Source organism: Podarcis melisellensis (genome assembly GCF_964234715.1).
Source record: "Podarcis melisellensis genome assembly, chromosome: 2".
In the NCBI taxonomy this organism is placed as follows: Eukaryota; Metazoa; Chordata; class Lepidosauria; order Squamata; family Lacertidae; genus Podarcis; species Podarcis melisellensis.
In genome coordinates this window covers 85,146,216-85,161,443 of record NC_138529.1, presented here as the reverse complement: position 1 = coordinate 85,161,443, position 15,228 = coordinate 85,146,216, and the positions used below count along the sequence as shown (strand labels likewise).

At 42.1% G+C, this 15,228-nt stretch overlaps 1 protein-coding gene across 3 annotated transcripts in view; it reads right to left on the bottom strand.

Moving 5' to 3' along the window:
* Positions 1 to 15,228, bottom strand: part of LOC309363939 (uncharacterized protein) — a 79,023-nt gene that overhangs the window by 23,452 nt on the left and 40,343 nt on the right. For all 3 annotated transcript variants that reach the window (XM_081900462.1, XM_081900464.1, XM_081900463.1), the window contains 7 exons: positions 13,110 to 13,215; positions 7,817 to 8,022; positions 6,905 to 6,993; positions 6,044 to 6,118; positions 5,674 to 5,806; positions 3,332 to 3,486; positions 1,390 to 1,738 (listed from right to left, as the gene is read on the bottom strand). In XM_081900462.1, coding sequence (XP_081756588.1) covers positions 1,390 to 1,738; positions 3,332 to 3,486; positions 5,674 to 5,806; positions 6,044 to 6,118; positions 6,905 to 6,993; positions 7,817 to 8,022; positions 13,110 to 13,215 — 1,113 coding nt within the window. The remainder of the gene's footprint in view (positions 1 to 1,389; positions 1,739 to 3,331; positions 3,487 to 5,673; positions 5,807 to 6,043; positions 6,119 to 6,904; positions 6,994 to 7,816; positions 8,023 to 13,109; positions 13,216 to 15,228) is intronic.

The window sequence follows — 15,228 nt, the reverse complement described above, 5'->3', positions numbered from 1 at the left end:
ATCCATAAGGAACTGGCTGCCTCTGATGGAAGGGCTCATGGAGCCACTAGGTCTTTGGCTCATTGTATGAACTCTGGGAGGTCTCTCACCAGAGAAGTTCAAAGTCAGCTTGGGCTTGTGCTAAATTATTCCCTGGCTTCCTCCGGCACCTGGCCTTGTTCCAGTTCACTGGACTTGCAGTGCTCCAACTTCTGCTGGGCCTCTTCAAAAGGCTGGTCATGCTACTGTCCTCTACCTGCCCTATATGAAGGGGAGGGAGTTGGGATGCTTCTGGGTGAGCTGCAGATGGTGCCACTGATCCAGAACTGTCTATCATGGGTGCTTTCCGGGGTAGTTGTTGGTGCTGGGGAAGAGGATGCAGTGCCATTGCGCTACCTGGTAAAGGGCTTTTCTTGATGCAGGTGAAGTGAGGGAAGGTCCCTAAATCCATTTGCTGGTTTGTGGTCCCTTATTTCAAGTCTGTGCTCAATGCATTGGGAGATAGGTTGAGAATGGGAAGGAGGCAGAGGTGGGGAGAAATAGGCTGTAAGGCTATAAGGCTGCAAGGCTGTAAGATTTTTTTTAAAGTTTAGGCCTGAAGAAGGAAAACAGTCAGTCTCTTGAAAGTTCCAGCAGGAACCAAGCATTCTGCGTGCGAGGCAGGGTTGATCTGGAACAAAAGGCTAGCCTGACCTCTGGAGAGGCACCTGAAGAACTGAACGCTGTCTACAGTGGTACCTTGGGTTAAGAACTTAATTTGTTCCAGAGGTCCGTTCTTAACCTGAAACGGTTCTTGACCTGAGCCGTGCTTTCGCTAATGGGCATCCTGCTGCCACTGCGCCACTGGCACACAATTTCCGTTCTTAACCTGGGGCAAAGTTCTTAACCTGGGGCAACTACTTCCTGGTTAGCGAAGTTTGTAACCCAAAGCATCTGTAACCCGAAGCATCTGTAACCTGAGGTGCCACTGTATATGTATCAGAGGGGACATATTATCCTCTGTTGAAGGAATGCCCTCCAATGCCCTCTTCTTATAGGAAAGAATGAAACTAAAACAAAAGATGTGCTTAAACTCTTGTGCCAGTAATTAGGCTCCCCCCCCCCCGGGGCTATAATAGAAGGCTTCTTTCAGATCCAATTGCAGTGGGGCTGGTAGGGGAGGATTTCAATGTACAGGAGTGTGTATCTTGCTGGAGAGATAAGGCTAATCTCCCCCCTCCCAGCTGCAACTGGCCTGAAATTGCCCCTTTGTTGAAACTAGGTTTGAACAAAGCCTCCTTTTCTAGCCAAGCCAAGGCATCTTTCAAGCCTAATTGTGAGACTGAGGCATTGGGAGGGGGGGCATGGTCAAGAACAGGGAAGGGAAACTCAGATGAAAGCAAATAGTGGAAGCAGATAATCTTGGAATACCTATGTGTGGAATTGAATCTAAGCACTCTAGGGTCCTTTTTTTCTTCAAATTTTGGATAGTCTCTTGCTTTGATTCTGCAGCTCCTGAATCTTCTGGAGCTTCTGCAGCTCCTGAATCTTCTGGAGCTTCTGCAGCTCCTGAATCTTCTAGAGCTTCTGCAGCTCCTGAATCTTCTAGAGTTTCTGCAGCTCCTGAATCTTCTAGAGTTTCTGCAGCTCCTGAATCTTCTGCAGCTCCTGAATCTTCTGCAGCTTCTGGGACTGTTTCTTCTTTTATCAAATGCAGCTCTTTACTTATAATCTCCTGTACTGGCTCCACAATGGGTAACTCACTCTCTGCTGAAGCAACCTTAACAAGCAATAAAGTAGCATTAGTTTTCAGGAAGAAGAAGATGATTCAGTTCCAACACCCTTAAAAACACACACAATTTCTGAGATCTCCAAAGGTCTAGCAACATAAAATCTGCAAATCCTATAACTGTAATGTAGACCCCAGCTAAATTGAAAATTGTGGAAACGTTCCATGTTTTATAAGTCCAGACAGCTAAGAAGGAAAGGGTGAGAGAACAAAAGGAGATGTTTTCCTCCCAAGAATATTAGCTTACAAGCGAAGCAGAATAGCTAATTGCTGAATCTGGACTTATGGGACCTGGTGAAGTTGATCACTTTGCAGTCAAAGTCATAGGAAGCTGCCATTTAATAGACATGTGCCAAAGAAGGCAATCCTTAAGCCCCTCTTGTGAGCATAAAGTGCTCTGCAAGAGTGTTATTGGCTATCTGGCCTTATAAATAATTTTCCCTGTGGCTTTTTGCCCTTGATGGGAAAAGCTTGTCCACATATGGTATAAAGTAGTCGTAACATTTCTGTTTTGGCCATCTGTCTACAAATTCAGGGAATCAATACATACGAGGTCACCACTATTAAAATTAAGTGGTAGAGCAAATGTTCTGAAGTGTTTATTTATTTATTTATTTATTTACTTACTTACTTACTTACTTAGATTTCTTCTATCCTGCTTTATAGCCCAAACTAGGTTGCCATAGCAGCTTACAAAAGACTCCCAAAATAAAGCCACACTCAAAATCTAGCACAGGATCGTAAATTACATGGTGCACATATGGAATCGGGATTATTAAGGCAGAAATTTCTTGCCCTTGATCTTCCCTGGTGTCATACCAGACAGAAGTTCCCACTGAGGTCTTCTGAGCCAAGGAAGTCGGGCTGTAAACTCAGCCCATAATGAAAGCAGTCTTCTGATGTTTCAAAGAGACAGCTGCTCTTTTAGCAACTCTAGGAGTACTGGGGAATAGTGCTCTCTTAGCCACAGATGAGAGGTTGTGGTGTCCCTTGACCCTGTGTCTCTTAAAGGGGTCTTAGTCTATCTGAGTCATGTATCACATGAGATATGGAGTATTGCTGTACGCTTCAGTTCAAAATTGTATAGTAAGCCAATGATATAATAAACTTGGCTCCAATGAAAATTTTAAAAGGGGATGCATGCCCAGGATATTAAGACAAAGAAACCTATAGCTTCTGTTTTTCTACTCTCCGAATGAAGCCTGCTACTCTAGCAGTATACAGTGGTGCCTCGCAAGACGAAATTAATCCGTTCCGTGAGGCTCTTCGTATAGCGGTTTCTTCGTCTTGCGAAGCAAGCCCATTGACAGCTTAGCGGATTAGCGCTACAGCTGTCAAGCGGCTTCCAGCGATCAGCTGATAAGCGGCTTAGCGGCTTAAGAAAAGGGTGAAAAAAGCGGGGAAAAACCACGGGGGGATGCAAGATTTTTTTCGTCTTGAGAAGCAACCCCATAGGGGAATTCGTTTTACGAAGCGCCTCCAAAACGGAAAACCCTTTCGTCTAGCGGGTTTTTCGTCTTGCGAGGCGTTCGTCTTGCGGGGCACCACTGTAGTTAAGTTAGCCACAAAGGAGGTAATACAAACCTGCTCCTTAGGTTGTGTTTCTGTCTTGGGCTCTTCACAGATTACAGATGAACATGGAGAAACTCCAAAGAAAGGTATTTCTAAATGAGCTTGTGCTGGAAATTTTGGCCCAGGCACGTACTTCTTATCATCTGTCACAACCATTCTTTCGGACACTGAGGGAAGAAAACAGTGAGAACTTCAATCAGATCCTTTGCTTCTGCTCCTTGTAATCTTACATAAAGAGTCAATGAAACTTTTGACTAGGGAGATAGACTTTACTACACCAAAGTGAGACTGCACGCTCCTTAAGCAAAGTAAATATTCAGCCAACAGTTTTACATTCATTTGGTCCTTCTTTCATACTCCCCACTTCTGGTTTGACCTATTTTTAATTACTAGCCCATTTATTAGCCAATACGCATTCTTGGAGATGCAGTGTGCAGCCCAGAACATTTCTCTCACATTTACAAGGGGAAATCTACGTCATTAAAACACTGAAAATAGAAGTGTGCATGCACACAAAAGCTCATACCAAGAACTAACTTAGTTGGTCTTTAAGGTGCTACTGGAAGGAATTTTTTTTGTTTTGACTGAAAATAGAATTGAGTGATGTGTGACTATATACTTTTAACTTCACTTTATTGCAAACACTCTGTTCCTAAATGCAATTACCTGAAAATTTATTACTATGAGAGTAACCTGGGCTGGTGGAGATGTGCTTTTACCTTTTGTGCTTGACTTAGCCCCCAAATATCTGAAAGACTATATCCATCCCTACCGACCTTCTCTAGAGTTACAATATGCTTTGAAGTCTTGCTCAGTAGTTCTGCCTCCCTCAGAAATGTGGGGAATTGTAGCTAGGAGTGGGCTTTCTTTGTGGCAGCCCTTAAGCTGTAGAACTCCCTCCCCACAGAATTGCATCACCCACCTTCATTATATAATTTTCACTACATGCTGAAGTCATACCTCTTTACCTTGACCTTTGATAGTTCATGGATTTTGTTTTCTGTGACTCACCTTCCTTGCTGAATTTTTATTTCGCTGTTCCATTTTGGAATGGTCTTGTGCGTTTTAAAACTGTAGTGATTTTTATCTGTTTTAAAATGGTACTTGCTATTTGTTGTAGCCTGCCCTGCTGTGGACTTGCAATGAAGCACAATGAGACTGTGACATGCTGTACGGGGGCTCCCTCCTCTTGGATATCTAACTTTGAAAGATTTATTTCTGCAAAACCTCAGGGTTGCCCCCAACTTGCAGATGCCTCTTTTGAATTTGTGGGTGGCCCTGCTTTGCTTCCAAGTAAAACAACAGGGGAGCCCCCCACCTTGCTATTAAAAGGATATTGCATAGCAGTTTTTCACTGTTCAGCACCAAAAGAAATGTGATAGAGTAGGTATTTTCAACCTTTCCAGATCCAGGATCCTTTTAAAATCCAAACATGCATGTGGGGACCCATTTCTTAATCTTATAGCAGATATTTACATGGTAGCAGTGCTCCTGCTATGACCCACCTCAAATCAGGCTGCGACCCACTTTGGGTCCTGACCTACCAGTCAAAGACCAGTGTGACAGAGCCCATGCTTCACTCAGCTGTGCTTTTGACTGTAAACAGAATAACATGCCTTAACAGGGTGGCACTGTGGTCTAAACCACAGAGCCTAGGGCTTGCCGATTGGAAGGTTGGCAGCTTGAATCCCAGCAATGGGGCGAGCTCCCGTTGCTCGGTCCCAGCTCCTGCCAACCTAGCAGTTCAAAAGCATACCCAAAAGTAGATGAATAGGTACTGCTCCAGAGGGAAGGTAAACGGCGTTTCCGTGCGCTGCTCTGGTTTTGGTGTTCTGTTGCGCCAGAATTAGCTTAGTCATGCTGGCCACATGACCCAGAAAAACTGTGGACAAACGCCGGCTCCCTCAGCCAGTAAAGCAAGATGAGCACCGCAACTCCAGAGTTGTCTGTGACTGGACTTAACTGTCAGGGGTCCTTTACCTTTTTTTAAAAAAAACAGACAGCCTATCAATTCATCAGCTCACACCGTTACTCAGCTACGGTTAGAAGCACTGCAGATGCAACCGAGGGAACAAAAGGGGAATGGAAGCGAAATGGAAATGGGGCCACGGAATGGACGGGAGCAATCAAGATGCAAGGTAGAAAAGGGTGAAACCAGTTCCCAGCTTCTCTCAGTCACAAAGGACTTCTAGTGTTGTGTGCTGAAGCAAGCTGATAAGGAACAGGCTCTGCCATGCCAGGGAAAAACACTGTTGCACTGCTTTGGGGTAGGTTTCTAGGATGGAGGGGAGAGCAAACCCAAAGATCATTAAAAGAACACCTCCCCTTGATTATATTTATATTTAAACCATTACTTTCAGCTTTATCACGTTCTTCTAAGTCGGGAGTTCCAGGTTGGAGCAGGAAATCAAATATATTCAGAGAAACATCTGAGGAACAGGGAGAGCAGTAGATTGCTGAGGGAGCCACTGGTAATCTCCAGACTGGCTAATAGGGAAGAAAAAAGTACAAATGCATGTAATCTGTTTACTATTTTTTAAAATAAAATTGTTTATAATTGAACATCTAAAATTACTTCACCTGTTTACACCTAATTATATGCCTTTTAATTAAATTTAAGTAGCTGTTGATATAACTTAAAACTTGATATAGGTGTCTTTTTGTGATACTGAAGGATCTGTGTCATAACTGTGCAAAATATGCTTCATTACACTATAACCCAACCTTTCCTTTCTTCTTTGGTAAAACCAACAAGTCTGATGTGAAGTCTTCAGTGAAGGTATATCCCTTGTAAGGTACCTAGAGAAATAGTAAAGATATTCATGGTATGATAAAAGTCTATTTTTTATAATATTGCTATTAGTGAACAGGAATATGTGTTACAGATGTTCAGTGTGTTCAAGTCATAGTTCAATCCTATATATATATACATTCAGAAGTAGGTCCCATTGAGTAAAATTATGGACTCAGCTACACAGCTGAAAATAAAACGTTTTAAATGTGTTGTAAAATGCAATATACAAATGTGACACTAGATGGAAACAGTGAGCTATGCAAAATTCAATGTATTTTTCAAAACATTTTTTAAAAAGCATTTTCACAGTAGTTTTTATGTGTGTAGGTTCTTCCTAGGTTTACTACCAAGTATGTGGGTATCATATTTTAGCCTTAAAGACTTAAGAGGGTGATACTATGAAAAGCATTTCTTGTAAATTTGTGAAATCCAATCCCATACAGAAATAGATCTGAACTGAAGTAAAGCAGCTCCTTAAAAAAATCTACTATAAATTAAATCTAGAAACATTACATAATGTTGAATTTACTTAAATAAACTGTGGCAATCTAGTTTTCAACATAACTTACAGAAAAAAATATTATTTTGTTAATGACAGATTCCAAATCTAAGTTTTAAAACAGATATTAGTTTTGCAGTTATTGCAATGAACTGCATCTAACAGCGGGTGGCAGACTTTGCACCTGATTTTAGATGCAATTCAGTTAGTGAATCATGTCTCCAAGAGTGTAGTATTTAGGCAACCTCTGTTTCTTCATGTTGCTAAAAATGCTGTGTCAGTTACAACATACCAGATATGATGCCATCTCAACTGGCTTCGAGACGTAAGTTTTCCCTCTTTCTAGCTCTTCCGGAGGTTGACTTTCAAAAATATAGGATTCTGGAGAAGAGATCATGATAGCAGCATTTATATTGCAGCATTCACATTGTAACATGAAACCGTAATGGTAAACCACTCTTATTTTATTTACAATTTCTACTTAGCATTATACCCCTGAAAACAATAAAAAGAAATGTGACTTGTTTTTTACATGCATATTGGTAATCAATAACTAATTTTCTGTTCTTCACTCAAATGAACAGGAAAACACTGCCAAATAAGATACCACTTTGAGCCAGGGCAGGCATAACACAAGTTCCCTGAAAACCATGGTTTCCTGAGTCTGGTTCCCAATTTGCCAAGTACACTTCCTCTTCCAGAATGGATCCTTTTTCTCTTTAACAACAGGTTCAAGCCCAAAATTGTTGAGCAAACCCCCACGTTACAAAACACGATTTCTCGATTGACTTGCCCAAGACAATTCAGGACAAAGTGCCGCCTTTCAGAAATTCCATGACATATGTCAGCCTTAGGTTACTGTTACAGCTGTACTTACCATGATTGACACAGACCAAGAGTTCAAACCCCATTTCAAAACATGGTTATGACAGAAACCTTGGTTTCTGTTAATACTGGTTAGTGTTGGTGTACATATGAATACTAAGTGCTGGTTAGCAGTAAGTTTGCTAATTGCATCATGCCAAATTTTCCTATACACCAACTAGCAGAAAAGGCTGCAATCCTATACACACTTACACAGGAATAGGCCACAGTGAATACAGTAGGACTTGTTTCTGAGTAAAAATGGATGGCATCAGACTGCCTGAGTATGTAATATTATTTTAAAATGAAGAAATTCTGTTAATATAATTATAGAGGTTACCTGTTGCTGAGATGCTAGAGGCATCAATATTTGCATTCAATAAGCCCAGTGTCTTACTGTGAGACAAGACGTAAATATCATTTTTGAAAGCCAGTAAAATATCACCCGAACTATTCAGGAAACAGGCTGTGCTTAAAGTGTTATCAAGAGTGATATCTGCCACCAGATTCTTCTGTGTATCCCATAGCTTTATCGTGGAATCTGAACTAGAAAATAAAGGGAACATCATGGGAAATAGTCTTAAGACCGAATATAACTCACTCTTATGCAGAAGCTTGCTTTCAAGACCCACACAGTACTAAAGCAAACTGGAATTAAATCATACACATTTCATGCGAACTTCAGTTTAGCACTGAGTATACCAGGTTCCTGATTACAGGATGAAGGTTTTTCTAAAATCATGTGTTTTTATTGTTTGTATGAAATGAATGAAATCCTACGCTTGAGAAATAAAACAAAATTATAAAAGACACACAAGCTTGTATCCAACAGTGTTGCTCAGCTGATGGTAAGACTTCCATGAGCAGAATGGGGAGGGAAGTAATTTTAAGTCATCCCCACTCTACCCTGCAGCCCCACCCCCATGTCTCCTTCTCCAGAGGGGGTAAGAGACTCTGGAGAACAGATTTAGAAGGGACATGGGAGGCTGAAGGGAAATTGTTGTCCTCCCCACGTTATTCATTTGCTGCTTAAATTCCTATTAAAAAATGTTTTCATATACTCTTTGATTTCAGTGGGATAAAAGCACCCCTCCCCAACTAATTCTACCTGTTAGCACCATATCCTCTCTATTAGATATAATACCCCTCCCCCCTTCATGGATCACTGCCTTGCCGTGGCAAAGGGGCTTGAATAACTCCGAGAAGCTATGAGCTATGCCGTGCAGGGCCACCCAAGATGGACAGGTCATAGTGGAGAGTTTTGACCAAACATGATCCACCTGGAGCAGGAACCGGCAAGCCACTCCAGTATCCCTGCCAAGAAAACTCCATGGACAAAGGCAACAGGCATATAAAAGTTATGACGCTGGAAGATGCGCCCCTCAGGTCGGAAGGCGTCCAACATGCTACTGAGGAAGAGCGGAGGACAAGTACAAGTAGATTCAGAGCTGATGAAGCGGCTGGGCCAAAGCCGAAAGGATGCTCAGTTGCGGATATGCCTGGAAGCGAAAGGAAAGTCCAATGCTGTAAAGAAAAATACTGCATAGGAACCTGGAATGTAAGAACTATGAACCTTGGTAAGTTGGATGTGGTCAAAAATGAGATGGCAAGAATAAATATTGACATCTTGGACATCAGTGAACTAAAATGGACGGGAATGGGCGAATTCAGTTCGGATGACTATCATATCTACTACTGTGGGCAAGAATCCCGTAAAAGAAATGGTGTGGCCTTCATAGTCAACAAAAGAGTGGCGAAAGCTGTACTGGGATGCAATCTCAAAAATGATAGAATGATCTCAATACGAATCCAAGGCAGACCTTCTAACATCACAGTAATCCAAGTTTATGCACCAACCACTGGTGCTGAAGAAACTGAAATTGACCAGTTCTATGAAGACTTACAACACCTTATAGAAATGACACCAAAGATTTGATGTTCTTCTCATTATAGGGGATTGGAATGCTAAAGTAGGGAGTCAAGAGATAAAAGGAACAACTGGCAAGTTTGGCCTTGGAGTTCAAAATGAAGCAGGGCAAAGGCTAATAGAGTTCTGACAAGAGAACAAGCTGGTCATCACAAACACTCTTTTCCAACAACACAAGAGATGACTCTACACATGGACATCACCAGATGGGCAGCATCGAAATCAGATTGATTATATTCTCTGCAGCCAAAGATGGAGAAGCTCTATACAGTCAGCAAAAACAAGACCTGGAGCTGACTGTGGCTCAGATCATCAGCTTCTTATAGCAAAATTCAAGCTTAAACTGAAGAAAGTAGGAAAAACCACTGGGTCGGTAAGATACAATCTAAGTCAAATCCCTTATGAATACACAGTGGAAGTGAGGAACAGGTTTAAGGATTTAGATTTGGTGGACAGAGTGCCTGAAGAACTATGGATGGAGGCTTGTAACATTATACAGGAGGCAGCAACTAAAACCATCCCAATGAAAAGGAAATGCAAGAAAGCAAAGTGGCTGTCTAACGGGGCCTTACAAATAGCGGGGGAGAGAAGGCAAGCAAAATGCAAGGGAGATAGTGAAAGATACAGGAAATTGAATGCAGATTTCCAAAAAATAGCAAGGAGAGACAAGAAGGCCTTCTTCAATGAGCAATGCAAAGAAATAGAGGGAAACAATAGAATGGATAAAACCAGAGATCTGTTCAAGAAAATTGGAGAGATGAAAGGAACATATTGTACAAAGATTACCATAATAAAAGACAAAAGTGGAAAGGACCTAACAGAAGCAGAAGACATCAAGAAGAGGTGGCAAGAATACACAGAGGAATTATACCAGAAAGATATGGATGTCTCGTACACCCCTGATAGTGTGGTGGCTGACCTTGAGCCAGACATCCTGGAGAGTGAAGTCAAATGGGCCTTAGAAAGCACTGCTAATAACAAGGCCAGTGGAAGTGATGATATTCCAGGTGAGCTATTTAAAATTTTAAACGATGATGCTGTTAAGGTGCTACACTCAATATGCCAGCAAATTTGGAAAACTCAGCAGTGGCCAGAGGATTGGAGAAGATCAGTCTACATCCCAATCCCAAAGAAGGGCAGTGCCAAAGAATGCTCCAACTACCGCACAATTGCACTCATTTCACACGCTAGCAAGGTTATGCTTAAAATTCTACAAGATAGCCATAAGCAGTATGTGGATTGAGAACTCCCAGAAGTGCAAGCTGGATTTCGAAGGGGCAGAGGAACCAGAGACCAAATTGCAAATATGCGCTGGATTATGGAGAAAGCTAGAGAGTTCCAGAAAGACATCTACTTCTGCTTCATTGACTATGCAAAAGCCTTTGACTGTGTCAACCACAGCAAACTATGGCAAGTTCTTAAAGAAATGGGAGACCCTGATCATCTCATCTGTCTCCTGAGAAATCTCTACGTGGGACAAGAAGCTACAGTTAGAACTGGATATGGAACAACTGATTGATTCAAAATTGGGAAAGGAGTACGGCAAGGCTGTATTTTGTCTCCCTGCTTATTTAACTTATATGCAGAATTCATCATGCGAAAGGCTGGGCTGGATGAATCCCAAGCTGGAATTAAGATCGCTGGAAGAAATATCAACAACCTCAGATATGCAGATAACACAACCTTGATGGTGGAAAGTGAGGAGGAATTAAAGAACCTTTTAATGAGGGTGAAAGAGGAGAGAGCAAAATATGGTCTGAAGCTCAACATAAAAAAAACGAAGATCATGGCCACTGGACCCATCACCTCCTGGCAAATAGAAGGGGAAGAAATGGAGGCAGTGAGAAATTTTACTTTCTTGGGCTCCATGATCATTGCAGATGGTGACAGCAGTCACGAAATTAAAAGACGCCTGCTCCTTGGGAGAAAGGCGATGGCAAACCTAGACAACATTTTAAAAAGCAGAGACATCACCTTGCCAACAGAGGTCTGTATAGTTAAAGCCATGGTTTTCCCAGTAGTAATGTATGGAAGTGAGAGCTGGACCATAAAGAAGGCTGATCGCCGAAGAAGTGATGCTTTTGAATTATGGTGCTGGAGGAGACTCTTGAGAGTCCCATGGACTGCAAGAAGATCAAACACATCCATTCTTAAGGAAATTAGCCCTGGGTGCTCACTGGAAGGACAGATCTTGAAGCTGAGGCTCCAATACTTTGGCCACCTCATGAGAAGAGAAGACTCCCTGGAAAAGACCCTGATGTTGAGAAAGATGGAGGGCACAAGGAGAAGGGGACGACAGAGGACGAGATGGTTGGACAGTGTTCTCGAAGTGACAAACATGAGTCTGACCAAACTGCGGGAGGCAGTGGAAGACAGGGGTGCCTGGTGTGCTCTGGTCCATGGGGTCACGAAGAGTCGGACACAACTAAACGACTAAACAACAACAACAAATACCCCTCCCTCTTAGCTTGTTGCTGAAGAGGCACTTTGAAGCTCCTACGATCAGCTAGACATCAGCTAATGCTAGGTGCTTGAAAAGAGCCCTCTACAGGTGTAAATCAGCTGATTGCCAGTGCTTCAAAACGCAGTCCCCAAAATTAACTGGTATTGGGAACTCCCTAGTATAGCCAAGGGGTCAGGTAGAAGTGGTTTAGATTCAAAGATCTTCCGCCAGTGCTTTGAATCCATTCCATTCCCCCTGGAGAGAGAAAATGCTCCATTTTCTTTTTTTCCTAGAGGTTGCAATTTGAATTGCTGAAGGAGGTGCTTTGAATCCAAATATCCTTATCTGCAGAGGCAGGGCAGGGGTGGGTGGGTGAGTAAATTACCTGCTCTTGTTATGGCTGCAGGTGATTGACTGGTGAACGTTATCAACCACCTGACAAAGTGGTAAATGAAGATCTGGCCTGCCAGCTAAATCTAATTCCCCATGCCTCTAGTATGAGATGCTTCAAGAAGCACAAGCAGGTCATTCAGATTTGGTTTTCTGCATGGGAGATTGGATTCTGCACACTCAGTTTAAAACCGAAATAGATATTGACTGTGTTGCTATTCTGCAGCTACTGCCCACACCAGTGGGTGGGGCTTAATGGAATGTGTCTGGGCTGTATTATTTTGTCGCTCCCCTAAATCACTCCCCCCCACCCACCCTCTGCAACCTTCTTCCATGCAAACAGGCATCTCTCTATCTCCAGGTGCACACTTAATAAATAAATAAAAATTCACTGGATGTCTGCAAGTTATCATATTTCACAATGGGCAAAATGGAGACTTGTACTCTTTTTGAAGCAGGGGATAATACTTATTTCCACTTAGTCCCCCCCCCCCACCAAATACTAAGGTCTTTAACAAGAGTGATACCCCACCTGAAAAACAACAACAAGAAAGCAACAACAAAAACCTCAGCAGCAACAAAATACTGAAATTATGATAAAGCATGCCAGCTTTGCCTGAAGCCATCTCCTTCCTACCTAGTACTTCTCTTCTTAGGGTGGAGATTCAATTTTCTTAAAAAATTACAGTATTAAAATGAAAAGGTTAAAATAATGCTGGTGTCAGCAGTGGTGGGTGCTGACATTTCCCCCACTATGCTGGTGCTGGTCTGGGGCATGAAGCCATAATATAGATTTATGGATTTTATGGCACATGTACCATCCTGTCTTCCTTTTCCCATGTTACAAAAGGTAACATCAAACTATTCACCTACCCGCAACTTAAAAAGAGAGAATAATTCTTGCAGGAATCCACTGCCAGTACAGGGCCATTGTGGTACTTGTCCGAAAAAGCATCTTTTTCTTCTTCTTCATTCTTCCCTTAAAGAAAAGGAATACTCTGATATAATTTGTGAATTTGAGGATCTGATTTCAGATTCTGAATGCACCCTTGTCAGGAAATGATAATATCATGTGCCAGAACGGTGGTAGGTCTGCAGGGCTCTGTGAGCAGCCTTTGTGGGGGGTTATTCATTCACCTTACCCTCTCCCAAACAATGTGGGCACCGTCAGGAAAAGGTTATAATGACGATGTCAGCCCTGGGTCCCCCATCCCCCCTTTGGTCTTCCCTTACCCCACTTCTCTCTCCAGTTGGTAAAGTAACACTGGAGGATAAGCTGCTCAGGATTGGTGGGAATTCTGCACTCCTCATTTAGTGCTTCTTTTACTCTTAAAATTGGAACTCTACCAATCTACTTTTACTTTCTCCCCAACTGTGGCAGAGTTAGGTTTGTCTCTATCATGGCCCTAAATGGGCACTTATCAGTTGATCAAGTGAGCAAGTTATTTGACTCTTGTCCCTGTTTATATATATAAAACACACAATTCGTTTGATCCTATCTAAACTATAAAATAGGCCCATGTTTAGCCAAAGGAAAAGAATTGTGTTCTAACCAGATACCCCCAGGCCATTGAAACCGAAATACAGAATGTTCCAACCTTCATTCATCTCAAAAAACCAGAAGCTTACGGATAAGATATATTACTTATTTGTAACTTTCTGAACTCTTCATTGTTTTTATAAGTTCTATCAATATAAAAGAGTGCAAAAAAGGAAAAAAAACCACACAGGTGAAATGAATTGAGAGAAGCCATTACTAGTAACAACTAGTCAAAAATAGTTTACTAGCAAGTCAGCCTCTACAGAATGAAAGTGTGAATCATTTTTGAAATGTATTACAAAACTTCAGTAGAACTCGAAAGATCTACTACGGACTAAAATATGTGGGTGGAATTAAATGGCAAGCTGATTCTGTACACAAGGTTAGGCATGGGAAAAGTCAGTGCTACTGCTGATCATGAAATAGCTGCTCAGGTCATCCATTCATGGCTAGAAGGCTGTATCAACAGCTGAATGTGAAACTGCATTAATAATTTTCTGAAATAATCAATATTATCATTGGATATTATGCATATCCAAATATAGAATGAGGATGACCATGCAATCTTACGCATGTTTATTCAGGTATTTAGTGTGGCTGACTTTCAGGTAAGGATTGCAGGCTTGTTCCCAGGACGCTCAATCGAAGTTGTGCCTTTGAAAAAACAATTATGTCATGAAAAGATCTATTGAGATAACTTAATGGATTAGAACTACACACCTTCCTTTACTTATAGTGTTCTCACAGAATGATGTCCTTTCAATTATGTTAGCACAACATCAACACCTGAGCAGAATATATTGTGCTAGAGGAGCAAGAAAGTTTTATTCTGGTTCCATTTCTTTCTGTAACCTAACAACAACTTTATTACTAAAATATTCTGGCTTCGCTTTGTTTATTTCCAAATGTCATGCTCACTGTCTGTTCTCTCATCTGCTCCACTGACCCGCTATGCCTCCTGCTGCATGTGAGAGGACAGGCTGGAGGATGCTAAAACTCAGCCATCTGCTGAGAGGAGCACATTGCCCAAGGTCCGTGCCTAGTGTGATCTGAAGTGATATGGTTGTGCAGCAGGCCTTTTCTTAGCGCACAGAGGTGAAATGCAAGTGAAGCCCGGGGGGGGGGGGGCGGCGAATGAGCAAGAGAAACCAGTCAGAGTGGCAGGTGTTTGCATAATAATTCGATGCCTGTGTGAGAATGATGTGTGTTTTGGCCCCACTCTGGTCATGTTGGCCCTAGGAAACTTGAGCTGAGAGAGGAAGCTTCCCCACACCCTCTGCAGATATTCAGCCACTATGTCCAGTTTGTGCAACTTCAAGATGTTTATTCAAGATACTTGGGGCAGTGAGGATTGCCGCCACATTTGCTGCACTCATGTCCATCACAACTGCTTAGATCTACTGGACCAGGACAAAGGATCTGGATCATTGTGATTTAAAATTGTGAAACTCC